General features: G+C 44.3%; 1 protein-coding gene across 1 annotated transcript in view; it reads right to left on the reverse strand.

Moving 5' to 3' along the window:
• The window catches only part of LOC141127440 (ovochymase-2-like), a 96,490-nt gene that overhangs the window by 23,443 nt on the left and 45,075 nt on the right, over positions 1-27,972 (reverse strand). The window contains exons 16-22 of the mRNA XM_073613877.1: positions 25,098-25,284; positions 17,890-18,108; positions 13,529-13,669; positions 11,834-12,070; positions 8,451-8,633; positions 3,998-4,089; positions 1,983-2,077 (exon numbers count right to left, since the gene is read on the reverse strand). Coding sequence (XP_073469978.1) covers positions 1,983-2,077; positions 3,998-4,089; positions 8,451-8,633; positions 11,834-12,070; positions 13,529-13,669; positions 17,890-18,108; positions 25,098-25,284 — 1,154 coding nt within the window. The remainder of the gene's footprint in view (positions 1-1,982; positions 2,078-3,997; positions 4,090-8,450; positions 8,634-11,833; positions 12,071-13,528; positions 13,670-17,889; positions 18,109-25,097; positions 25,285-27,972) is intronic.

The raw sequence follows: 27,972 nt of genomic DNA on the forward strand, positions 1-27,972 counted from the left end.
CTGCCTGTGCCTTCCTACCAGGTTGGGGACAGGGTCTGGCTGTCATTTCGCAACCTCCAACTTTGTGTGTCCTCTCTGAAGTTTGCACCTCGTTTTATTGGGCCTTTATGTATTCTTCACAGGATTAACTCAGTGGCTTATGCATTCTAATATACGTATCTCCAATGTATTTCATGTCTCCTTATTAAAACCTTTGGTCTGCAACCGCTTTCCGAAGGAATGCTCTTGGGTCTCATCCTCGGATGTACATGCCCCTGTCCTCCTCCGTGATTTCCATAGATTTTCCCCTCAAGCCTGGTGGTCCTCTGAGGGGGAGGGGTCATTGAGGAGGGGATACTGTCAGGGCTGGGCTCAGCCCTTCCTTCTCTGGGCTGGCCGCTCAGCTGTCGGCTAATTGCCAGCTCCTATCTCTCCACAGTGACTAATCTGCTCATCAGTCCTGCCTACTTAAGCCGTCCAGTCCAGATGATCTCTGCCTTCACCTTGGTCACATCTCTAGAGATGCTCTCCTGTGTTCCTGTTAAAGATTTGCTTGTCTGAAATTTCTCCTGGCTCCAGACCCTGCTTGCTGTTCTATTACGCTGTTCTCTGGCTCCCTGATGTTTTGGCTTGTCTGACCATCCGTTCCGGTTCCTAAACTCTGGCTATGTTTTGACTATGTTTACTCTGTTTACCTTTTTTTTATTATTATTAAACAAGTGTGATTTAACTGTACTTCTGTCTCAGTCTGATTCATGGTTTCTGACACTACTATTACAAATATCCCAGGGAAAAGCAAAGGAGGCTGCCATGCCGAAAGGGAATTAAGGAAGACTCTGAGAATGGTATGGACTCTAGCAAAGGGAAAAATTCCAAGCTGTCAGTGTCCCGCACCTCAGGGAGTACACTGCAGAAAACAATGGAACTGCTAGTGGAATGTGGGCTGAAGGCACCTAGTACAGTGGGACTGTCCATCATGTCTAGATTAAGACAAGTCAGAACACAATGTAGCTAAGGATATGAGGCTAAGCCTTATATATTTATGAACCTGTCTGCTTAGGTAACAGGAATAGGGTCAGGCAGCCCAGGGTGACCAAATTACTGTGTGCGGGCAGCAGGGATAAACATATGAGAGTTCCTTGTGTCTTATACAACAAGGAGCAGCAGCAGGAAGATGCTTCCTTGATGCTGAAAAGGACCTTAAGTGCTAGGTGGCAACATTCCACCTAGCAAATGACGTCATTGATCAATCCCACAGCATTAAATCCTTCTGCAGTGAAACTGCTGGAAAGTGTAAATTTTAATGGCACCCAGTGGCCCCAGGTAAGTCCCCGTGCTTGGCCTGCGTGGCCTACTGGCAAAGTGAGTCTTTAGAGACAGGGCCACACCTGCAGATACAGCCATGATTCTGGACCTGCAGCATGACTGACTTTTACCAGTACACTCAGGTCTAGATGGGCCCACAATGCACAATGCAGGGGTTAAGAAAAAATTTAAGTTAGATGTTAAAAATGAACATTTATGACATTTGTAGATAGGACGTTTGTTTTCTGTTGCAAATTCACACTCTAATAAATTATTTTAACTGTACATGTATTCAGAGAAAAAATGATAAAACCCTAAAACTGCCCTCAATTTTGAGTTCTCCCACAGCAACAAATCAAGTTCAAACCCCCTGTTACTGTATATACAGTATATCATATACTGTATTTGAATAAAGGGTATAAATAGAGCAGGGAAAAGGTGCCAAGGTAATCATGGAGACCTTACAGACAACATTTTAGAAACCAATATTGTGACACACAGCATGATTTATTGGTTATATGGGATTTGTTAAAATCTGCAGGTGTACCTGAGACCACTGACTGAGCTTAGCTGTGGAGAAACAGAATCCAGATTAAATTTAGAAGCCAACAGCTAATATCAACCAAAACATAGCAATTGTTCACATGAGCATATGGCATGATCATTTAATTTAGATGATGATGTACCAATACACTTACAGATCCATACAATGAGCAGGGAACAGAACCCATTGTGAGTTTATTAGTGATCCTCCACACCTATGCTTGAATGGCAGGAATGGTTGGGTTTGACTCTGAAACCAAAAAAGAAAACATGCATCAAATTGCATGTAATAATGTTGTACTTTCTAACTCCAGTAACAGACTCACTAGTAAATTGGTCCTTCCAGTAATATAACCTCTGGTAAAAGCCTCCTGGTGGCAACATATTAATGTTTTGCTATGATACTGTAGCCTCCCCTGAAATAAAATTCCTCACTAGTAACACGGCCCCTTAGGTAACATAGCCATTCCTCTGATGTGGTACCTTTGATCAGATAGCCTCACTGGTAACTTAGAGATAATAGTAGGGGATTGGTACTGGACTTTATAGGCACTGAGGTACACAATATTATAGATACAAATATTTTTATTATAAATTGATTAAAAACGAGAAACAAATCAGACAAACAGTGGTTAAAAAACTTTGCAAAGTTAAGATTGCCTAGATACTAATACCGCACACAACTTGGTCACTTTGGTAACATATCCTCAATGGCAATGTGGTCCCTGTGGTAACTTATTCACACCGGTAATATGGTCTCACTGACAATATAGCCTCACTGGTAATGTGGTCCCTTAGATAACATAGCCTCCTTAGTAATGTGGTCCCTCTGGTATCATAGCCTCACTAGTAATGTGGTTCATCTGGTATCATAGCCTCACTAGTAATGTGGTTCCTCTGGTATCAAAGCCTCACTGTTAATGAAGTCCCTCTGGTATCATACCCTCACCAGTAATGGGGTCTCTCTGATACCATAGCCTCATTGGTAATGGGGCCCCTTTGGTAAAATAGCCTCACTGGTAGTTTGGTCCATTAGGTAACATTTTTCTGTTGAAATCCTGTGCTTTAGTAATGTTACATGTGTTACTGGGTTGCGGTACCATTCATTTGGAATTACACCCCAACGCACCTCCAAAACGCAGCTACTTGCCGTGTCCTGCAACACACGGTAATGCAATACCATGTGATGTGGTGTGCGCTGCTTCTGAAAAAATGGTGTTTGTCTATTTTTTGTGTGTTCTGATTTGTTGGCAACCAATTGAAATAAATGGGCCACCCTAACACAACATAATGCACAATATAACATATGTTAACACAACACACTTGTATGTGAAGGTTAATTTTTTTGTTGAAAACAGAAAACGCATGTTAAATATTAAAATATTACTTTGTACAGTATATCTTCACCTACTAACGCACAGTAAATGATCAGCTTGTCCTTATTTAAAAATGTTAAGTGCATGAGAACAGCATTATGATTCACACTAATACGAACTAATCATAAAACTTGTTATTGCACTGCATAGCAGTATGAAACTCAAAAACAAACATTTATTATATTGGAGCTCACCAGTTCTTAGATGTGATGGCTGCATTCATTTTCTTTTTTAGGTTTTCTTCTATTTTCATTTGGTGATCTAGCCAATAAGTCTGTTACTTTTCAACAGAACAAGCTCTCCAGCGTAATGTATCAGTTGCAGAGATTAGACAAACAATTTAACACTAGCAGGGCTGCTTAAAATGTTCAGTTTTTAAAACCTTTATACCAAAAGGGAAAAAAATGTTTGCTGTAACTGATTATAACGTGTTAGCTGGAGTTTTGTTTTAATTTGTTCTAAATCTGCTAATACTTCTAACAACCCCCCCCCCCAACATGACAAAGTTGCTGCCCAAAGGTGCCCCCTGTTCTCCTTCATCCAGAGTGGAGGCACGCTAATACAGGAGGTGTGTTACTGACCATATCACCAGGTGAAAACAGAGGGGAAAAAAAATAATAAAAGAAAACAGATGCAGCCACCACATCTACTGATTGGTAAGCTGTAATATATTACATTTTTGGTTTTGGGGTGTAATACTGTTTTTTTTTTTAAATGCCTTTCAAAAAAATTAAAACAAATCTATTACTCCCTGCATTAATACCACATCACCAGAAGATGGAGACAGTGCTCACCTGAACAGATACTTGCCACGTTGAAGAAAAGTGTTGTAAAGATTCTGTGGCCACAGATGGTTTGGATTGTGCATCACAGTTGCTTAACCATTCTATAAACAACAATTTACAGTATTAGTTCATATCAAGCAATATATATATATATATATATATATGTATGTATGTATATATATATATATATATATATATATATATATATATATATATATATATATGTATATATATATATATATATATATATATACATATATATGTATATATATATAATATTGTTACAAGCTATTGATGTATTTCCCTAAATATAATATCTATTTCACCTTGTACTCATTGAAAATTAATTGTGTAGAAATTGAACTTTTCTGTGCATTGCAGGCACCTATCACACAATAGTAGGCTCTATTTACACAGCTAACATCTGGATAAGTACCCCTATTTTTAACATGCCAGTTTATTTTTAGCTGAATCCATGCATTAAACTGAAACTGACGCGGTACATATGAACAATTAAATAGAGCTATTAAAAGAAAACATGTTCTGCAACATTTAACTATAAGTATGGCCCTAGTACGTTGTATGTATATGTATGCATGGGAGATCTTAGATTGTAAGCTAATTGAGGGCAGGGACTGATGTGAATGTACAATATATAAAGTGCAGCGTAAATTGACAGCACTATAATAAGTAATAATAATAAGTAGGTCTGTGAAGGTTCTCATATATCCAAGATGTTAAGGAAGCCAGTAAGATTTGAAAATAACAGTCACATGGCTGAAAATTAACATCCCTTATCCCTGGGTAAAGCCTAGTAAATTGAACACTCATATATTCTAAAACACTATGGGATAGATTTACTAAAACTGGTGTACTCAGAATCTGGTGCAGCTGGTACAAGCAGGGGGCGTGGCCTGGCTATGGAGGAGTAAGGACGTGCTGTGCCTGAGCTCTGTCTAGTCCGCAGTTATACAAGCAGCCACAGGGGTGATTACCCCCGTTTTACACCAAGGGCATGCCACAGCGGCTCCGGGCTTCATCTCAGCCAAAAAGAGCCCACCAGCACGGCCAGGGATCGCTGGATTCGTTCCTCTCCGACACCCCTGCCAGCAGAGGGAAAAATCCAAGATGGCGCCGGAACGAACGGGCCCGCAGCAGCAGCACAAAGCTCAGCCTGCACCGCCAGCGCTGTCTCCTGTCCCCTCTCCCAGGGTTGTAAGTGACTCCATCCCTCCTGCCTCCGCTCCACCTCACCACAAGAAAGGAACACAGAGATAGCCGTCCTGGCTGAAGACAGGGACATCAGGCAGCACCTGTGGTCTCTCCCCACTAAAGAGGACCTGGAGCGTTTTACCAGCAGGATTGAAAGTGCTTTTAAGCAGGACATTGAGCAATTGAAAACGGATACCACTGAGCTGGGTCACAGGGTAGAGACTTTGGAGCAGAAGTTTGATGATACTGTACCCGCCATCTCCCAGCTGAGAGAGCAGTCTGTTGCCCACAGTTACCAAATTGAAGCCCTCTTATGCCAATTAGATGACATGGAAAATCGCAGCAGGCGGGCGAATATTCACATACGCGGCCTACCAGAAGCTATCGCGCCTAAAGACATTATCCCCACGCTGCAGGGAGTGTTTCGTGAAATCCTGAGCCTGCTGCCCTCGACTCCGATTGAGGTAGATAGGGCTCACCGGGCACTCAGGCCCCCATCCGAAGATCCAGAGAACCCCAGGGATGTTATTTGCAAACTCCACAAATTTACCCTAAAAGACTGCATCATGCAAAGGATGCGCAACAGACCAGTCTTTGACTTTGATGGAGCCCAGCTGTCCTTCTATCAGGACCTCTCTATACGCACCTTAATGCAGCATCGGGCCTTGCGCCCACTCCTGGCGGAAATCCAAGCAGCAGGCCTTACATACCGCTGGGGCTTCCCATTCAGCCTCCATGCGTCCAAAAATGGCCGATGGGCTGTACTGCGCACTAAAGTCGACCTCCCTCGCTTCCTGCACACCCTGGAGCTTAACCCTGTGGATTTCCCAGATTGGCGCAACATACCTGACATTCCGATTCCCCAGCTACCTCAACCATGGATCCCGATGGCTGGAAGACGACGCTCCTGTGGTCGTAAAAGGCAGATGGACGGTCCCTCCACGGGCACCTCTACCACCAGAGACTGACCATGCCGCTGCTGAACCTATCCCTTGTCCCTTGAAAGGACCAAAGATCACCTCCTTTCCTCTACTGGCTTCCTGGACTGGGTAAAGGTCTCAATGGACTCAATGCTGTAAACACTGAACCGCCCCATGAAGGACACTGAACCTTCGGACCTCTGTAATGTTACTCCAGCTCCATAGGGTCCAGGACACTAGAAACTAACTACAAGCTTCTGACTCACTGGTATCGCGTACCCCAGCAATATCACGCATTTATCCCTCGGTAACAGACCACTGCTGGCGGGGCTGTGGTCAGAAAGGCACTCTCCTCCATATTTGGTGGGATTGCCCAGCAATTAACCCATTCTGGTCAGAAATTCACACTTTTATAAAAAAATGTCCTGCAATCCCGTTCTCCTCTTGAACCTCCCTGCCCTTCCTTTGAGCCACTATAAGAAAAGCTCACTCCCTCATCTATTAAATGCTACTAAACGGCTTATACCTCTCTACTGGAAACGTCCGCAGATCCCTACTATGACAGAATGGCTCAAGAAGGTAGACGATATTCGGGAGGCGGAGGAGTGGGCGGCGAGGTGCAAGGGCAGCAGCGAACGTTTCAATGGTATTTGGGCTCCGTAGCGGAAATATACTGTCGACACGGGCCCTGTGTCATCTAGCCTGGATGTTGCGCTGTTGGAGTTAGCAGAGCCCTCACTGAAGCTAAGGAGACCTGTAAATGGTGATGCGAATGCCTGAATACTATGTCTCACTAACCCTAATCGTGGTGCAGAGATCTGTGCTCCTCTTTTTCCTGTGTGCGGCTCATAAGGCCTATGGTGGAGAACGGCCTCAAGGCGCTATGCGTCACTTGTGGCGTGTTGATGTGTCTCTCCTTCTGGCCACTATTATGTTGGCACTCGGATGGTTGCATTAGACGGAGGACCCGCCCAGCGACCTAGGTGTCCTAGTGGGACATGCATTCAAGACGGCCATGGGGGGGCCAGGGAGGTGCCCCCCCCCCAGACAGAGGTATGCTGGAGGCTTTTTAGCCCCTCTCCTGGGGGGTCCACCTGTTGGGTCCCTGCCGGCCTCCAGGCTGAGATTAGCCCCATACATAAGGGCTGAGAGCTACGAGAGGATGCGGGTCCAGGCTGGGGTCGCGGGGATAGCACATTCTTTAGGCCATGAAATGATGATGATTTATCCCTATCCCCCTTTCCCTTCCCATGTCCCCCAGGTTTTCACGTTTTTTGCTTTATTCAGACTCTGATACTGTACAACGTTTGACTCTTCGGTTAAAATAGCCATTATACACAGTCTATAAGGATACGTTGTGAAACTACTGTACATTATGTGTTTTATATGCATACTAAAATAAATAAAGATTACAAAAAAAAGGACCTGGTGCAGCTGTGCATGATAGCCAATCAGCTTCTAACTTCAGCGTGTTCAGTTAAGCTTTGACAATTAAACCTGGAAGCTGATTGGTTTCCATGCAGAGTTGCACCAGACTCTCCAGTTTTAGTAAATAACCCCCTATATACAGCAACTAATTCCGCAGTGTTCAGTTGCAGCAACTTGTTAGAGTGTGGGCATTTTCCATAATCATCTGTAACATCTGTTTCTGCTTCCTGCATCAGGTACTGATTCTCCCACTACAAATGAATGCCAAAAGCCATCTAGAAAGAAAGTGGTGTTTTGCTGGTCTGACTTCAATTTTGGGGGGGAAAGAGATTTAAGCATTTTCTACATTTGATCCTAAGAGAAAAATAGCCCCAAGAACATTTAACCATAGGAGTTAGAGAGCATTCACAGCAGATGTCACTATCCACTTCTTGTTATACTCCATTATGTTCATAAGATGCAGGCTGCGGTGTGGTGATGGCATTGGCTCACAGGGTCTTCTCTGTTCAAAACAGCACAGAGAGTTCCGTAATTGAAGTCCATTCATAGTGAAGCCCATCATATGATTTTGACAGATCACGTTGGCTCTCCTCCCATTCATTTTTATTGCTTCTCCTATTCATTTTCAAAATCTTGAAGCTGCAAGCTTACTTTTAAGATGACAAACCATGCACTCTGGGTTTGCTAGAATTCCTGCCAGGAGGAGAACGGGGCCTAAAAATGGCACATCACACTATCTGCATGCTGAAGGTTTTCCCCACCTGTCATTGAAAATATAAAAGGTCTTCAACACTCAATACGGTATGTATCACATACCTTGTGTACTGTATTAACAACTGAAATAAATGACTCCTATTAAAAAAAAAGCTGCATGTCAAATCTACACCTGGCTACTCACTCACCCACTTTAACATTGTCCCATGGTTTGGGCTGCCTTGGGGGAGAGTAAGGGATATCTGTCAGATTAGTTGTCCAGTACCCATAGAAGCCTCGCTGTTCTCGATCATTATTGCTGACAAATTTAATAACTGCGGCATTGCCTGTTGTGATCAGTGTTGGTGGAATTGTAGAACCGCAAAACTGACCTGAAAATGAAAAAAAAATCACATTATGAAGCCTTTGAATATAATTCTAGACCAGTTTTATAAAAAAAAAAATAAAAAAAAGTCCAGTTAACAATTTGTGAGGTAGAACTCAACGGATACATCTAAGTACTTGATTGAAAAACATACAGTACGCAAATGTTTTTTTCTGCCAAGAAATGTTTGTATTTGTGTTCAACCATTCCTGTGATTCACACCCCTCTGCCACACTGCACTGCCAGGAAGTTCAACCAATATTTCCACATCCAGCTTAATAGCATCTTGGGTCATTAACCTGCTGATTGGCCAGTGATAATGAGGCTGATTCACTGCTCAGTAAGCAGACAGAAGTGGGGTAATCCTTCACCTCACAAGACTAGCTCAACAAAATGATATCTTTTTGCATTTTTGTCTGGGGCTTCGTTTTAAAAATAAAGCATTACATTTACACTCCAAGTTTAAGAATGATACCTTATGTAGCGATATGGACTGCCGAAAGCACCGTACCTTTCAGTGTTTCTAGACATCGCTTGTCCCCTTTGTAATCAGTGTAATCAGTGACCACATATCTGTGCGTCCAACAAAGTGAATTATGGGACATGTAGTTCTCCTTCAGACTATTACTATGCTACCATGTACCCTAAGACTACACATCCCAGGGATCTTCATGGTGACCTTGAAGGTTGCTGGGAGTGACCATAAAAGGAGCAAGAAGGTCTCTTCCTCCTGGGCCTGACACGAGACAGACCTCTCTGTGTAACAGGGAGAGAGAGGTCGCGGCCTACCACGCGGAGCCTTACTTCCAACCCGAGGCTTAAGGGGCCTAGCTCTGTCATTTGCTGTCGGACATCCTGTCACTAACATCACTTGGATTGCCAGCCTGTTGGTGTGGGTGCGATGGACAAGTTTCACTTCGGAAGACCGAGACAGCGGATCCGTTGCCCGAGTGCTGCTACATGTGTTCCTGTCCAGAAGACCTCGGATCGATTTGGTCATTGGTGAGAGGGCAAATTGCTTGACCCTTTATCTATTCATTGCCACTATTACAGAACACTGTGCACAGACATTTTTACCCCAAGAACACTTTACAGCATTGTTTGAACACTATGCTCAGACGCCTTAGATCTTCACCACTAGGAACCTATTGCTTTATCTACAACCAAACGGATTACAGTTAATGAACTCCAACTAGCTAGCGAAGAACATCAGATCTGCAACGTAGAACTGTTTTGCCATTACTCATAGGAAAGCCTATATATTACCTTCAGTCGACCTGCTCTTTCATTAGGAAAGCATAGGCTGGCTAGATTACATCTGTCTCAAAGTAGCCACATAAGTAGTTAACTGAAACATCCGCTAGGAGGTGACTTCGGATCTAAATATAGTGTACATATATGTATATAATATTGTTTCTTGCTGAACCATTGTTTGTGTCCTTGGGAGGAATTTGTTTGCTGACTTGGAGCTGTTATCCTGGCTCTGCAGATTTATTATCTCTGTTTGTGAAATAACTTCTTCTATTTGGTTCAAGTAAAATATTTCAGAACCTAATATTACTGAGTTGTTTGATTCTTGCTGCACAGTGTTACAAGGATGTCTGAACCCAGAGTGTAGGTGGGTTGGAAGGTTCACTTGGTCATGGTCGTGCAGATGAGCAGGTAATTCTCAGCAGTCCCCAAGGGGGTAGTGCTACACTTACATATTTAAAAAGCATTGATTTGGGCATGATATGATAGAATCTGAGAGTGATCAGAAGATTTTAAAGGCTTCATCCTATTTCTGTGTAGCACCCTCTAGTGTGCTATTAGAATAGTGCAGGCAAATTTATTGGCTCATGGTAAAATGAGTATTGAATCTGGGTCAAGAGTATATTGCAGGTCAGGCTGGATGACTCATACAGGGAGGTCTCTGGTGCCAACCCCTGATTCTGGAACTTTGAAACTTCTAGAAGTTAGAAGGCGGAGGGTTGATCTGCATAGTTAGGGGAATTTGGCCAATCCTCAGGCAGTGCGCCTAGTAGGGTGACTGAGCCAACCCTTAAATATGGATGAGCTATGCTAGCAGGGGAGTTGGGTGGAAGACAGTAGTGTATTTAGGTTTTGTGCTGCCCTAGGCCTGACTAAACTTGTGCACCCTCTAATTTAAATATGACCCACCTCTTCCTGTCAAGGCCACATCCCTTGCTGTTTAAGACCCGCTCTAAAATTTTAGAGTGGGGACACTAGTTCTGTGGGCCTGGAGGGGGGGGGGTGCAATGGATTACCTTAATTTGCATAGATTTCCTCTCACTTCCTGTTTGGCTATGGGGCAGGAAGTGAAAGGAAATCTCTGCAATGGGACAGGGATGGTAAAAAATAAATTGACAGGGGTTATAACCATCCCTTACTCTATCCAAATGAAAAAAAAAGTGTTGCCTATAGTTCTACTTTAAGCACAAATTTCTGATAAATTTATGGAGAGGACTAAGAAGATATAACCATGCCAATGGTGCAGCAGAAAACATATAGCACAGTGAGGAAGGTTTGTGGTCCAGATGAGAGGACAGTCAAAATTAGAAGTGGCGCCCCCCATAGTTGCGGAATGCCGGCCGCCCGCATACTGGAAGTAGTGCGGCCGCTTTATTGGGGCGCTAGACTAATTTGCCAACCCGTCGCTGCATAACGATGGCAGCTGGTCGGCAACTAGTTAAATCTTTCCTTTCCCTTTAACTGGAAGATCTTCGGTAGTAACCAGGTGGGATAGTGAAGAAGCAGCAAGGTGTGCTGGTAGTTCCTGCAGTCAGTAAAGCTGGGATCAGTGTCTACAAAGGAGTTGGAGATACTCCAGTATGCAACCTACAACATTTTGTGCTACTTCCCAAGGGACTCAGAGTTCCTAGTCCTTAAGTGGCTTTTGGATTTTTTTCTTCAGAGACTGTCAGTGTCCGGATCGGAGGACAGTTAAAGATCTTGTACATAGGGAGGAAGTTGTCCCTGGTTTTTGTTCTTTGATTCAAGTTGGGCATCCCATATATTCCTTCACCCCATCCAAAAACATAAAAAACAAAGCCAAAGGACTGACTTCTGTTTGGATGCAAGTGGGGAATGCGTTTTGCCTGGCGGTGCAGGACTAGGAGAGCCAGTTACCAGCAGCTCCAGCAGGGGTAGTGCTATAGTATTTTGGCATCCACAGTATAAATTTAGAAATTCTGTAAGAACACTTACCCAACCTTTTTGCTCCAAGTTTTTCTCCATCAAAAATTTCGACATAGTCCTGGCAGCTTCCTACGAGATTTGCCGCCTGCAGTATAAAGTTTTTGAAGACAATATGGATTTGTTTGCCAGTCTGAACATTAATTTTCCATGTGCAGGCTTGGCTTGCAGGGTAAGAGGCGTTAGGCCAGTTTGGTGACATAAGCTCCCCTTTGTCTGAGCTGAAATGACCTCCACAAGAAGTAATGCCTGGCGGAAAATAAACACAACACTGAGTTGTTCATCCATCTGTAAAAGACTTTAAAGCAGATATGTCGCACCCAAGCCCAAGGACATGACAAGCCTTCTATGTTATCCCGTGTGGTCATGCACACATAGGCGTTTAAAAGGCATATTAGAGGAGGAATGTTTAGATGCTAAAAAAAACGCACCCCAGCGCAGTCAGGAAAGGAGCATTTGGGCAGAAAAAGGCCTGAACGTGCCTAAACATGTATAAATGAGCATAAACATTTAGCGCTTGAACATTTATTTATTCTAATGGCCAGAATGAATTAATATTCTGGCCAAGTGGAGAGCCACCCTGAAAAAAAATGCACTAAAAATCCTAAAAAATTTTTTTTAAAAACATTTGAAAAAAAAAAAATTTTAAACTTACCTAAACCTTTGTTGCTAGGCAGTCTTCCTAATCCGCCTCTTGCTTTTCCGTGGCGTCTTCTGCTCCTCAGTGAGCGGCCCCGTTGTCTTCTGGGAACTGTGTGTTCCCATTCACAGAGCGCCACTCACGCGTGTGCAGTAGGAAACTGGCAGTGAAGCCGCAAGGCTCCACTGTCTGTTTCCCTTACCTAGGATGGCAGTGCTGGGACCCAAAAGCCGAGGGACGGGTCGGCTTCGGGCGGCCGACATCGCGGGCACCCAGGACAGTGTTTGCAGCTGCTGACTTTTAATTTTTTTTTTTTTACGGCTGGAATCCCGCTTTAAATTTGAATGCATTATTTAAAGGGGTTGTAAAGTTATTTATTTTTTTTTTTTTAAATAACAAACATGTTATACTTACCTTCACTGTGCAGCTCGTTCTGCACAGAGTGGCCCCGAACCTGGTCTTCTGGGGTCCCTCGGCGGCTGTTTCAGCTCCTCCCCGCAAGCATTTACCACCTTCATGCGAGCTCCCTCGCACGGTGGTGAGTGCTTGCGGGCGCGCTCCCGTGATACAGCCGGCGGCTATAGCCGCTGGCTGTATCACTCGGCCCCGCCCCCCGGCGCGCCGCGTCATCGGATGTGATTGACAGCAGCGTGAGCCAATGGCTGCGCTGCTTTCAATCCATCCACTGCAGCCAATCAGCGACCAGGCTGAGCTGCAATGAAGCTGACGAGGACGAGGAGCGAAGATTCGAGGCGTCAGGTAAGTAAAACGGGGGGCCTGGGGGCGGCGGTACTGTCAAAAGTTTTTTCACCTTAATGCATAGAATGCATTAAGGTGAAAAAATTTTTACCTTTACAACCCCTTTAAGCATTTCTCTAGAATTTCCAAATGCACTATATACTCCTGGAGTAAAAAATAATCAGATAATATGTTATTTATGGTATTATAGTTTGAAAAAACTACACAGACAGATTAAGCAGATTTAGCACTGGAAAAATGCAGCTGACAAAAATATTTTCATCAACGAAATTAACACTGCTATAAAATCTAGATTTTGCTGTACTTACTTGGAATAGTAATGGGGTCCACAAATTCCCAGGTTGCAGAAAATCCAGTATCTACTACCCTGCTGTTGGAAATAAATGTCACCGATAATGTATTACTGTAACTAACAAGATCTCTTGGCGTAAATGCTCCACAGTGTGCACCTATTAAATCAGAAGAATTTGTGATGTGTTAGAAATAAAAACTATCCTAGTAATCACAAACCACACAGAGAGTAAAAATGTAATGTTGTTTTGCTTATGGGGCTACTAGTCTACCCCTACCAGATCATATAGATGACCAAAGACTCATCTTCTTGTACAGAAAACGGGTTCTGCACTGATTTTCCTGACAGGTGCATGTTGTCCATAGTCTGCAGTGCTGCCTAGTTAGTGTGTATTTTACTTGTGTCCTTTCTTTGCATTGTACCTACAGGTTCTGTCTACTCATCACCCTATAAATGGTAGACAAGCAGTCATTTAAGACACTGGCCACCCTAGTTTTGTGAATAGCGCCTATTTAAGGGACCTCACTGATTGTCCAATAAAAATTGAATCTGGTCCCTCTAAGAAAAAGCCCAGCCAGAGGGTAGTCAGTAGATGAAATAATATGGATGGTTGTGACTGCCTCTAAGCAGCTGGATTAAGTGTATCTCCACCCATGCATGTGATATCCACATTGGCAGAGAAGAGTAGGTGTGGAGGACTTGCACACATGCAAAGAGATTTTTTTAATGTCTGCAGTGAATAAATAGTTTACAGAACTCTATATCTGGGATTTACAACCATCATATAGGCAGATGCAGTCTGTATTCTCTACCACAAGTGGCGCTCAACCACAGCGACAATGCAGGTGAGGGAGGAAGTTGAGGGCAACTTGGTTTCTCTATGATTTTACATGGGGCGCTATGTAATTGAATGCTGGCACCCCATGTGACTTTGGCAGCCACCTTGGGTCAGACAAAGTCTATTTCAGACTCCAACTCCCAAAACTGGTGCACTTTATGCAAGTGGCTAGTGTAGGGATAGGATCTCTGTCTGACAGGGACAGTGCTTAGCGATAGGTAAAGGTTCTTGAGGAGGTTCTGGAGGACTACTTCTGCCCCTTACAGGAAGCCTCTCCTTTTGGGTGTGGACTGGCCAGGCCGCATTCAGCACCTTGAAGCAATAGCTGTCAGCATCTTCCATTCTGCAAATCACTGTTACACCACTATCTCAGTTGTAAGTGGCTCCAGTCAAGTGTGCTTAGCTGCTGGGCCTGTTTGTACTTGCTGAACTTTTCTACAATATATTGTTATTGCCAAACGTAAACTCTGTGTGTTCACTGACTGCCGCACAACGCTGCACCTAGCCCACAAGCAAACTACAGTGGGAAGACTTTCACATATTCGTTTTGAGGTACAGAAGTGCTTCTGTGAGTCATTACAAAATTCTAACTTATGACTTGTTCACATGGGTGGCCAGGGGGGTGTAAAAGCAGGCGGATGAGCCACAGTTTTACCATTAACCTAAACAAGGGCAGACAAACAGGGGGCTGTACACATGCCGCGACTGTGATGCTTTGGCTAGCGTCAACAATAAAACATGTTGCATTCTATGGGTAGTACTGATGCTGAACATGACCCATTCAAGTCAATGGTGTTGAGCCGCAATTTCCCATGAAGTTCCAGTTACAGACACAGCTGACACAGCTGACGTGTTTCGCACTCTATGAGTAAGCACTCAAACTAGAGTGCGAAACACGTCAGCTGTGTCTGTACCATCTGCCTGATTGTCCTGTATTTTTGATGATCCTATTTTTACAATAAAGAAGAATTTTCAACTTTATCCAGTGTGCGGCATCCAGATTCTCTTGTTTCAAACCTTGCTTCAATTTGCATTTAGCCAGCACCTGGGACTCCCCTCCTCTGAAGGATCTACTCAACACACACCTGGGAGCAAGTCTACCTGAGCGGTGAATCACTTTCCCTGTTTTGTCTGCATTAAAAGAAAACCTACACTGGAAAAAATACAAAGGCAGCCAGTGCTGATGTCCTTCTTAGAAAATGTGTTTTGTGTCTGTCTTTGGCTTTAGAACTTTTTGAGTCGGTGGGGGAGATTTACTCTAATTGGAGCACTCGGAATCTGGAGCAGCTGTGCATGGTAGCTAATCAGCTTCTAACTTCGGCTTATTCAATCAAGCTTTGACAATAAAACCTGGAAGCTGATTGGTTTCTGCGCAGAGCTTCACCAGATATTGCTACACTACAGTTTTAGCAAATCTTCCCATTTGCAAAGTGAAGCCCAAATATCCACAACAGACTTAGTAAACCGCACTATGAACTTGTTTGATGGCACTTGCAAAATATTACTGGTCTGTGCAGAGCCCAGGTAAAGCTGAACTCAATGCTTAACAAATATTGGCTAAATACAAGGGCTATGTGTAGCTTTACTTCCAGCATGACAATTTCTGCACTTTGCCTCTGTGCGGGAGTAATACAGACCAGTCACTGCTGCTCTCCCAGCTTGAGCAGGTCTTGTAACAGCCCCTTCTCCAAGTTTCCTGCTGGGTCCCTTCCACAGCTCTGCTCCCTGCCCAGGCTATGTACAGCCCAAGAAGGGGGGTTGATATAATTGCTACTTTTAAAAAATAATTTCTAGGTTTGCAACTGATGCACACAAAGTTGATTCGTATATTGCAGGTCAGGCTGGATGACTCCTACAGGGAAGTCTCTGGTGCCAACCCCTGATTCTGGAACTTTGAAACTTCTAGAAGTTAAAGGGCGGAGGTCATGACGGTTGATCTGCATACTTAGAGGAACTTGGACAATCCTCAGGCAGTGTGCCTGGTAGGGTGACTGAGCCAGCCCTTAAATATGGATGAGCCATGCCAGCAGAGGAGTTGGGTGGAAGACAGTAGTGTATTTAGGTTTTGTGCTGCCCTAGACCTGACTAAACTCATGCACCCCCTAATTTAAATATGACCCACCCCTTCCTGTCAAGGCCACACCCCTTGCTGTTTAAGACCCGCTCTGAAATTTTCGAGTGGGGACACTAATTCTGAGGGCCTGGGGGGGGACCAATGGATTCCCTTAATTTGCATAGATTTCCTCTCACTTCCTGTTTGGCTATGGGGCAGGAAGTGAAAGGAAATCTCTGCAATGGGACAGGGATGGTAAAAATTGACAGGGGTAATAACCGTCCCTTACTCTATCCAAAATGAAAAAAAAAAGTTTTGCCTATAGTTCTACTTTAAGCACAAATTTCTGATAATTTTATGGAGAGGACTAAGAAGATATAACCATGTAAATGGTGCAGCAGAAAACATATTGGGGCGCTAGACTAATTTGCCTCTCAGCCCAGTCCGCCCCATAAGACTGGCCACCGACAGGCTCCTTAACACTCCATCTTCCACCAACGCTGTATCCTGGCCTAGGCCAACAAGGCCCAGGCCTAGGGCAGCACGCTGGCGGGGACTCTTTCCATGCTGCCCCCCTGCAAAGTACTGCCCTAGGCCTGGGCCTTGTAGGCCTAGGCCAGGATACAGCGTTGGTGGAAGATGGAGTGCTAAGGAGCCTGTCGGTGGCCCTAAAGGGGAACCCTGGACTGGGGGGGGGATTGGGCTCTGCCTTGGTCTGGAGCTCGGGCTGGCTTGGGAGAATCCTGACAGCAGTGCAGTTTGAAAGGAATCTTACCTAAGAAGCAGCAGGAGCAAGGAGGACAGTGTGAGTACATCAGCACACTCAGGGACTTACAAGGGGAGAGACTGCCACATGCAGCAAGACTTTTTGCAAGGCAGTGTTCTGCTTAACCACTTAAGGACCAGAAGGATTTGCCTCCTTAATGACCAGGCCATTTTTTGCGATATGGCATTGCGTCGCTTTAACTGACAATTGCGCGGTCGTGTGATGCTGTACCCAAACAAAATTGAGGTCCTTTTTTCCCACAAATAGAGCTTTCTTTTGGTGGTATTTGATCACCTCTGTGGTTTTTATTTGGATTTTGATAAATTAATTTTAATTAATTTTTTTGACATTTTGCTCAGAGATGTGTTTTAGGATTTTGAGAAGAGTGATTGAAATTGAATAAGGTTTTACATCTGTCCAGTTAGAAAATGCTTTGCATTTATTCAGAAAATGGCACCCATGCCAAATTATAGTTTGCCTAAAAGCCTTCCTAAAAAGTTGGTATGATTATTACTAGTATAGAATATTTATTTCACAGTGAGGACCAGTTTTATTTTTTCCAGAGTTGATGCTTTTTAGATTGCTTTCTGTAACCAGCAGGTGGAGTGCTGAGTCTTTAGGCTGCTGGTAATGCCAAAGTCGGTTGACTTTAGGTGGGTGAGGTGCATCAGACAGATCAAGCTTTGCATTTTGCAAACATGTAGATCAGTAGGAACTTACCAAGGCTACTAAGCTCATCTGAGATAATTACTCTGTCATTGTTGCAGGCAGTGCTTTGCTCAAGTAGGAAACTGCTGAAATGAAGATGAATGACTTTGTTTGCTGGGGCTACAATATTCCAAAGGCAGCTGGCATCGTTCTTGTAGAAGGAAGGATAACTCATTGACTGGAAGGTGCCTTTGCTGTCACTCAGGTCTTTGGGGCTGTAACAGCCAGATGCTATTTACAAAAAACAAATAATAAAATATTAGAAAGATCACTTTTTTTTTTTTTTTACAACCGAACAGTCTTTTTTTATAAAGCAGAAGGAAAAAGTTCATGTGCAGTAATGCCATTACTTATGCCTCGTTTCCACTGAGCGAATCGGTTCGGGTCGGTACAGTTTGAATGGCCTAGAATGGTCCGGTCTATTCTGGTGAGCGTTTCCACTGCAAGTGGGACCACAAGGGGCCATACAGGGTTTAGAAAAAATGCCTTAGCATAGCACAGCAGAGGGTTTTCTGTCAGCCAATCAGTGGAATGTATCGTAGCTCTGCCCTAACTGAACCGTTCCATTTTCTATGGCCCCACATCTGAAGCAGGACCCTGAATGGAGCGGTACGGTTCGGTTGTATGGGCCGCTTTCATAATGGAAATACCCAAAATAGCGTACCGTACCGTACCGAACCGATCCGCTCAGTGGAAACGAGGCATTAGTAACTAATCATGGGTGAATCTGGGAAATACAGTTAACACAGAACTCCAGCCAAAAATATTAATATAAAAATGACTCATTAAAAGATAAAATAACAAAAACAGCTTTGGCAGCAATATTCATCTTCAATACATACATTTTCCCTGCAGTACTTTTTTTTCTGCTGCTAGTTGTCCTCAGTCTGATGGCCAGCATCATTCAACCAACCAACTTCCTCTGACCCCCAGATCCTGTGACTGGACAGTGAACATAGAAGCAGTACAGTGATGAACTCATCTCTCTCACTCTGCTCTCACCTTTTATCAGCTTGCTTCCTGTCAGCACATGAATATATTGGCTCCGTGTACTGCTTCTTCCTCTTATGCCAGCTCTGCTATACAGGGAATGCAAGAGGCTAAAACCAGGTCAAATTCAGGCATGCAAATGGAATGTGCCAGGTATGCCTGTTCACACCCTAATCACCCCATATGGCACTGATTACCCCTGCAAAAGGAACTGGGGAATTCTCTGTCTCAAATGTGAAATATCAGAGGTCTGCATAGACCCCTGATATTTCACCAAAGCCTCCAACAAGGCTCCTAAAAATAGTTAAAAAAAAAGTAAAAAATAGTATAGTAAAAAATTGTTACAAATAATAAAATTGTAAAAAAAAGTAAAAAAAAATTTAAAAAAATCAACTGAAACCATTCTCTGCCCTACTGAAAAAAGTCCACTGCTCTACTGACTGACATCATCCACTGTCCTACTGACACTAACCTCTGCCCTACTGACACATCCACTGTTCTATCGACTGACACCATCCACTGTCCTACTGACATCAACCTCTGCCCTACTGACACGTCCACTGCTCTACTGACAAACACCTTCCACTGCGCTACTGACACCATCCACTGCTCTACTGACACCAGCCACTGCGCTACTGACACTGTCCACTGCACTACTGACACCATCCACTGTTCTACTGACACCAGCCACTGCGCTACTGGCACCATCCACTGCACTACTGACACCAGCCACTGCGCTACTGACACCATCCACTGCACTACTGACACCATCCACTGCACTACTGACACCATCCACTGCTCTACTGACACCAGCCACTGCACTACTGACACCAGCCACTGCACTACTGACACCATCCACTGCTCTACTGACACCGTCCACTGCGCTACTGACACCAGCCACTGAGCTACTGACACCAGCCACTGCACTACTGACACCATCCACTGCTCTACTGACACCATCCACTGCACTACTGACACCATCCACTGCTCTACTGACACCGTCCACTGCTCTACTGGCATTGTTCTCTGCCCTACTGACAAAGTCCACTGTCCTACTGACAAAGCCCACTGCTCTGCTGACTAACACAATCCACTGTCCTACTGACACTAACCTCTGCCTCACTGACACGTCCACTGCTCTACTGACTGTAACCATTCACTGTCCTACTGACACTAACCTCTGATCTACTGACAAAGGCTTTCTTTCTTCTATTTTCATCTGGTGATCCAGCCAGCAAGTCTGTTGTTTTTTTAAAGAATAAGCTCTCCAGCAGAATGTATCTGTTTACATGGATGAGACAAACCACTTAAAGTGGTTGTAAACCTTCTTTAACAATTAGAAAAAACAAAAAACTGCAAGATAAAGCCATAATGAGCTAGTATGCATAGCATACTAGTTCATTATGAATTACTTACCCAAGAACAAAGCCCCTGCAGCCGTCCTCGTCTCCCCCTCCAGCCGGCGACATCACTCCCGGGGGTTACTTCCGGGTATTGCGGCTCTGGCGCTGTGATCGGCCGGACCTGTGATGACTTCAATCCCGCGCATGCGCGTGGGAGCCGCCAGGAACGGCACGGTACAACTGAAGCAACGGCACGTATGTGCCATTACTTCAGTTGGCTTAAGTGCGCATGTGCCGATGATGTCGGCACATGCAAATACAGGGATATCTCCTAAACTGTGCAGGTTTAGCAGATATGCAGTGCAGCTACAGGTAAGCCTAATTATAGGCTTGCCTGTAGTTTAAAGTGGTTGTAAAGGTTTTACAGCCACTTTAACACTGGCAGCAGTGATTAAAATTATCAGCTTATGTATTCATTTAAAGCCTTTATCCCAAAAGGAAAAAAAAACTGCTGTAACTGAATATAAAATGTGAGTTGGAGGATGGCTTCAATTAGTTTGTGTACCTAAATCTGCTAATACATTTAATACGCCCCTCTACCTCAGACTAACAATGCTGCTGCCTGCTGTGCCTCCTCTGCTCAGAGTTGTGTCTCACTAATACAGGAGGTGTGTTACTGGCCAGATCACCAAGTGAAACTAAAGGGGAAAAAGCCAAAAGAAAAGAAAACTGATACAGCCACCACATCTAAGCCCCGGTTCACACAAGGGCAGCCCGACTTGCAGCGCGACTCTGTAAGGCGACCTGCACACGACTTCAGCGGCGGCTTGCAAAATGACTTCTGTATAGAAGTCAATGCAAGTCACCCTGAAGTCACCCCAAAGTAGTACAAGAACCTTTTTCTAAGTTGGAACGACTTGAGTCGTTCCTATTAGAACGGTTCCATAGTACAGAACAGAACGCGACTTGTCAGGCGGCTAAGTCGCTTGACAAGTCGCCCCTGTGTGAACCAAGGCTAACGATTGGTAAGGTGCAATATATTACTTGTTTGGTTTTGGGTCTCATACAGCTTTAATATTTTCTCAGTTTGTCCTAACCCTTGTCTCTGTCTTTTTTGCTGGACAGCTTGGCATTAGCATAAGTTTAAAGAAATATAAAAAATAAAGTAATACGATATTACAAAAAAAAGCGTTTTTTTACTGAATAATATCATTTCAAGCAATAACCCCATAAAAAGTAACCAATATATTCTACAATACGCTTTTCACACATATACAGTTTGTCATTGGTATTTATCAATATTTTTGTTGTGGTTTTCTTCTCTTATATAAGCCAGTGTTGTTTCCTCTTTAGCAGTTATACACAACCAGTGATTATGATTCCTCTAGTTTTGTTGAAATGTTATTGGAAGTAGTTATTCCCAGGAGCCAGCTGTATAATGACTGCTCCACAGGTGAAATATTATACTCTCCAGAGTAGGTCACAGATTTCATAAAATACAACTTCGGAGACGGCAACTTTGTTAACATGCACAAGCGTCATACACAGAAAATAAACAATCTTTATTTTAGGCTTGCCTGATACTTATATACTGACATGAAGCTTCATTCTAAGAGAAAGCACTGACTTGCCTCTTCTAATTTCATCTGTCAGCCTTGTGCTATTTTTATCATATGTATATACTGGAGAATAAGCCTTCTCCCCTATGATTCATGCTGCGGGGACACAAAGCAGTGTTTCATTTGCAAAGTTAAGATTTCATAGAAAGAACTCCCAAGAGCAATTCTGACTTTTAGAAGACATAGTAACAAGACATCCCTCAAAACAACCTGTCTTTTGTTTGATTTACATATTTGATTTTCGACAAAACATTGTCACTGTTGCTTGGTATATCACAAAAAAAGTTAAAAGAAAGTGATCCCAATGACATTTCTTGATGTGTTTTGAAAGCTGTCAAAACCAAATTCTTGATTTTGACAGCTTTCAAAACGGACACAGGGAGCTCCCTAACCTTGTGATTGGCTATTCAAACAAAGATGGTATGGGTCCATACACACAGTTATCTCTTAAGGTTAGATTTGGATAGTATGATAAATAGAGCTGTATAACCAGCACAAACAAAATGTTGTGTCCATTATATTACTTCATTTGTACTATTGTATGTGTATTGGTATTATCCTATTATTTCACAAATAAAGAATTTGAAAAAAAAAAACAAATTCTTGACTTACTGGCTATGAAAAAGATAACAAAATGCAATTTTTTAGGAAATTTTTTTTTTAAATGTTCTAATTAATTCCTAGCGCTATGATGTAGAGCTGTGGGCATGTTTTACAAATATACCAAGCTAATATTAATTGCTTTCCTGAAAAGAAAAATGTTTACAGAGCTTAATAGCACAATCTATTTACAAACACAGGTGAGTCTGAAGAGCGATTCATACTCCCCACCCCCTCTCTACCTGCTATATATGTGGCTATACACAATAAAATATATGACACTGGCAACATACACTATATTACTGAAAGTATTGGGACGCCTGCCTTTACATGCACATGAACTTTAATGGCTTCCCAGTCTTAGTCTGTAAAGTTCAATATTGAGTTGGCCCACCCTTTGCAGCTATAACAGCTTCAACTCATCTGGGAAGGCTTCCATAAGGTTTAGGAGTGTGTCTATGGGAATCTTTGACCATTCTTCCAGAAGTGCATTTGTGAGGTCAGGCACTGATATGGACGAGAAGGCCTGGCTCGCAGTCTCCGCTCTAATGCCCCGTACACACGGTCGGATTTTCAGACGGAAAATGTGTGATAGGACCTTGTTGTCGGAAATTCCGACCGTGTGTGGGCTCCATCACACATTTTCCATTGGATTTTCCGACACACAAAGTTTGAGAGCAGGATATAAAATTTTCCTACAACAAAATCCGTTGTCGGAAATTCCGATCGTGTGTACACAAATCCGACGGACAAAGTGCCACGCATGCTCAGAATAAATAAAGAGATGAAAGCTATTGGCCACTGCCCCGTTTATAGTCCCGACGTACGTGTTTTACGTCATCGCGTTCAGAACGATCTGATTTTTCGACAACTTTGTGTGACCGTGTGTATGTAAGACAAGTTTGAGCCAACATCCGTCGGAAAAAATCCTAGGATTTTGTTGTCGGAATGTCCGAACAAAGTCCGACCGTGTGTACGGGACATAATTCTTACCAAAGGTGTTCTATCGGGTTGAGGTCAGGGCTCATGTGCAGGCCAGTGAAGTTCCTCCACCCCAAACTCACCCATTCATGTCTTTATGGATTTTGCTTTGTGCACTGGTACACAAAGTAAGAGTTCCCTTCACTGGAACTAAGGGGCCAAGCCCGACCCCTGAAAAAACAACCCTACACCATAATTCCCGCCCTCCATAAAATGTTTTGGACCAGTGTACAAAGCAAAGGCCATAACGACATGGATGAGCAAGTTTGGGGTGGAGAAACTTCACTGGCCTGCACAGAGTCCTGGCCTCATCCCGATAGAACACCTTTGGTAAGAATTACAGTGGTGACTGCGAGCCAAGCCTTCTTGTCCAACATCAGTGCCTGACCTCACAAATGTGCTTCTGGAAGAATGCTCAAACATTCCATAGACACACTCCTAGACCTTGTGGACAGCCTTCCCAGACGAGTTAAAGCTGTTATAGCTGCAAAGGGTGGGCCAACTTAATATTGAACCCTACGAACTAAGACTGGGATGCCATTAAAGTTCATGTGCATGTAAAGGCAGGTGTCCCAATTCTTTTGGTAATATAGTGTAGGTGTGTCCTATATTCAATGATTATTTGTAAAAAATAAAAACTCTATAAATAGTAAAAAAACATAAACTTCCCCTACTTATTTTGCTAGCTTAGAAATGTGGGAAGTTTGTAGAACATCAATTACATGAATTATAGATGGAAAAATTCATTGGGCTTGGTTTACTAAAGAAGTAAAGACTTTTCACTTCATAAACACGGGTGAAGCTGTGCTCACATTCAATTCTCAATAATAAGCAAAAGAAATTAAAGATTTTTGCTTGCACTTGAATGGGATTTTAAAGCATTTGTTACCCTAAAAAAGAGAATAAATGGATCCTGTCCCTTTAAAGCATGTTATACAGCACAGTGCTTGTGCTGTGTAATTTGGCTCCCTGTATCACCTAAAAAATCTGGTTGATTCTGCCAGTTTCTGCCCTGCCCTCTGTAAACTGACCACGGTGTATCATGTCTGCTGAGTCCTGACACCGTGGTCAGTTTACGTGCCTGCGTCAGCTGCAGCTCTCCTGTCTGCTCCTCTCTGCTCTCCCCCTCCCTCCCTGCCTGTCAGCTTGTAACAGCGCCTCTCCTGCTGCACAAATATCATCTACATTTTAATACTATCCACTCTGTCCTAATCCTGTGCCCCCCTGCGTGTGTGATTTATAAAACAAATGTCTCATTTCAGAGTGCCTCTCGGCCATCACATGACCGGCCGGCTCTCTCTATCCTTCCCTCGTCCTGGCTGACGTCAGTGGGGGACACAGGATTAGGACACAGAGCCAATAGTGTAAAGATGTTAGAGTGGCTTAACAACCACTTTAACATAAAAAGTCCAAAAGTTAAGTGAACATTCACTTTGTTATGTGAACAGCCTCTACTCCGATAGTATCTCAAGCCTGCTATCTTTTTCCACTTAATGCATGTGAGAATCAGCTAGATGAATCTCCTTCGGCTAGTTGGGATTCACTATCTCTAAAATGACAAGCTACTGGTGCTATGTGCCACTAGTCCTACTTTGTAGAATAAGCTAAATACAATGGTGTTAAGACATGATAAATATGAATGGGGCCCAGTTGAATCACATGACCAACATGATAAGTTAGTACTTACAGTATACATCAAATATATTCTTTTTGATGGTGTCATCTATCCAGTCAAGATGAGCAGATGCACGGGTGAACACACTAGGTTTTTTATCCATAATACACCCTATAGGGCCAAAACTGGTAATTCCATGAATTTCCCAGATTGTGTTGTTGGTAGTTGAAGGGCAGACAAGTGGTCCACCTGAATCCCCCTGGTGCATTAAAAAAAAAAGAATCATACATATCAAAACATTACTTAAAGAAAAATAAAGACACCAGAATAAAGACAGATTAGTAAGGTCTTGTTTACACTTGTGTTGCCTATTGAACCACTTGACTTCTGGAAGATTTACCCCCCTTCATGACCGAGCAATTTTTTGCTATACAGTGGTAGTTGATCACCACTGGTTTTTTTTTATTTTCTGTGCTATAAACAAAAAAAGACAGACAATTTTGAAAAAAAAAACAACAACAATATTTCTTAAATTCTGCTTTAAAACATAGCCAATAAAAAAAAATGTAAAAATCAAATTTCTTCATAAATTTAGGCCAATATGTATTCTGCTGCATGTTTTTGGTAAAAAAAAAAAATCCCAATAAGCATATATTGATTGGTTTGCACAAAAGTTATAGTGCCTACAAACTATGGTATATATACTGAAATTTTTTTTCTTTAATATATACTAGTAATGGCAGCGGTCAGCAACTTATAGTGGGACTGCAATATTGCGGTGAACAATCTAACACTAACCGACACTTTGTGGGAACCAGCGACACTAATACAGTGATCAGTGCTAACATTATATACTGTCACTGGACTAATGACCCTGGCTGGGAAGGGGTTAAACATCGAGGGCAATCACAGGTTTAAATGTGTGCCAAACCAGTGTTTTTGCACAGTGGTGGTGGTGGTGGTGGGTAGGGTTGCCACCTGTCCGGGATTCACCCGGACAGTACGGGTTTAGAGTAATTTTGAATCACGTGTCCGGGGCTCCTGCCGCCTGGAACCCGGACACATGATCTAGACCGCACTGTGGCTCAGAGCTCCATCTGTTCAGCTGGGGGCCGGGCAGGAACATTACTAGTGTTTCAGGCACAGGTTGTTATCCTAATACAGCCGTTTGGACAATTTAATCAGTCCCGAACCCCCGCTTCTATAGTATCCGCCGGGGAAGGTAATTGCCGGGAAGCGCAGCTCACATGACTACAGGAGGAGAAGAGGTGCCTGGCAGACACTGAGGGCACTCAAACCCTAGACAACTTTTGCTAAGGGCGAGCTGAGACCGCTATAGAAGACTGGCCAGCAGTGCCCTGTCAGTGTTCGGGTGTCAGTGGAGAATTGGAGGACAGCACGTGTGTAGTTCATCACACAGACAGCTGAGCAGGAACGGACCATGCAGGAGACCAGCCGCAGAATAAGCTACATTCACAATACTTGGCTGGGTAAGAAAAACACTGATCTGAGGAGGGAGAGGGGGGAATTCTTAGGATTCTTCTGTGTTATATGTGATTATTGGGAATCAGGGCCGGTGCCATCGTACTACAGTGTCCTGTCACTCTGCCCCCTCCATGTCACTCTGCCCCCTCCATGTCACTCTGCCCCCTCTCTCTCACTCTGCCCCATCCATGTCACTCTGCCCCATCCATGTCACTCTGCCCCCTCTCTGTCACTCTGCCCCCTCTCTGTCACTCTGCCCCATCCATGTCACTCTGCCCCCTCTCTGTCACTCTGCCCCCTCTCTGTCACTCTGCCCCATCCATGTCACTCTGCCCCCTCTCTGTCACTCTGCCCCCTCTCTGTCACTCTGCCCCCTCTCTGTCACTCTGCCCCCGCTCTGTCACTCTGCCCCATCCATGTCACTCTGCCCCCTCTCTGTCACTCTGCCCCCTCTCTGTCACTCTGCCCCCGCTCTGTCACTCTGCCCCATCCATGTCACTCTGCCCCCTCTCTGTCACTCTGCCCCCTCTCTGTCACTCTGCCCCCTCTCTGTCACTCTGCCCCATCCATGTCACTCTGCCCCCTCTCTGTCACTCTGCCCCCTCTCTGTCACTCTTCCCCCTCTCTGTCACTCTGCCCCATCCATGTCACTCTGCCCCCTCTCTGTCACTCTGCCCCCTCTCTGTCACTCTGCCCCCGCTCTGTCACTCTGCCCCATCCATGTCACTCTGCCCCCTCTCTGTCACTCTGCCCCCTCTCTGTCACTCTGCCCCCGCTCTGTCACTCTGCCCCATCCATGTCACTCTGCCCCCTCTCTGTCACTCTGCCCCCTCTCTGTCACTCTGCCCCCTCTCTGTCACTCTGCCCCATCCATGTCACTCTGCCCCCTCTCTGTCACTCTGCCCCCTCTCTGTCACTCTTCCCCCTCTCTGTCACTCTGCCCCATCCATGTCACTCTGCCCCCTCTCTGTCACTCTGCCCCCTCTCTGTCACTCTGCCCCCTCCATGTCACTCTGCCCCCTCCATGTCACTCTGCCCCATCCATGTCACTCTGCCCCCTCTCTGTCACTCTGCCCCATCCATGTCACTCTGCCCCATCCATGTCACTCTGCCCCATCCATGTCACTCTGCCCCCTCCATGTCACTCTGCCCCCTCTCTGTCACTCTGCCCCATCCATGTCACTCTGCCCCCTCCATGTCACTCTGCCCCCTCTCTGTCACTCTGCCCCCTCTCTGTCACTCTGCCTCCTCTCTGTCACTCTGCCCCCTCCATGTCACTCTGCCCCCTCAATGTCACTCTGCCCCCTCCATATCACTCTCCCCCCTCTCTGTCACTCTGCCCCCTCCATGTCACTCTGCCCCCTCCATGTCACTCTGCCCCATCCATGTCACTCTGCCCCCTCTCTGTCACTCTGCCCCCTCTCTGTCACTCTGCCCCCTCCATGTCACTCTGCCCCCTCCA

This window comes from Aquarana catesbeiana, linkage group LG01, assembly GCF_042186555.1.
Source record: "Aquarana catesbeiana isolate 2022-GZ linkage group LG01, ASM4218655v1, whole genome shotgun sequence".
Taxonomy (NCBI): Eukaryota; Metazoa; Chordata; class Amphibia; order Anura; family Ranidae; genus Aquarana; species Aquarana catesbeiana.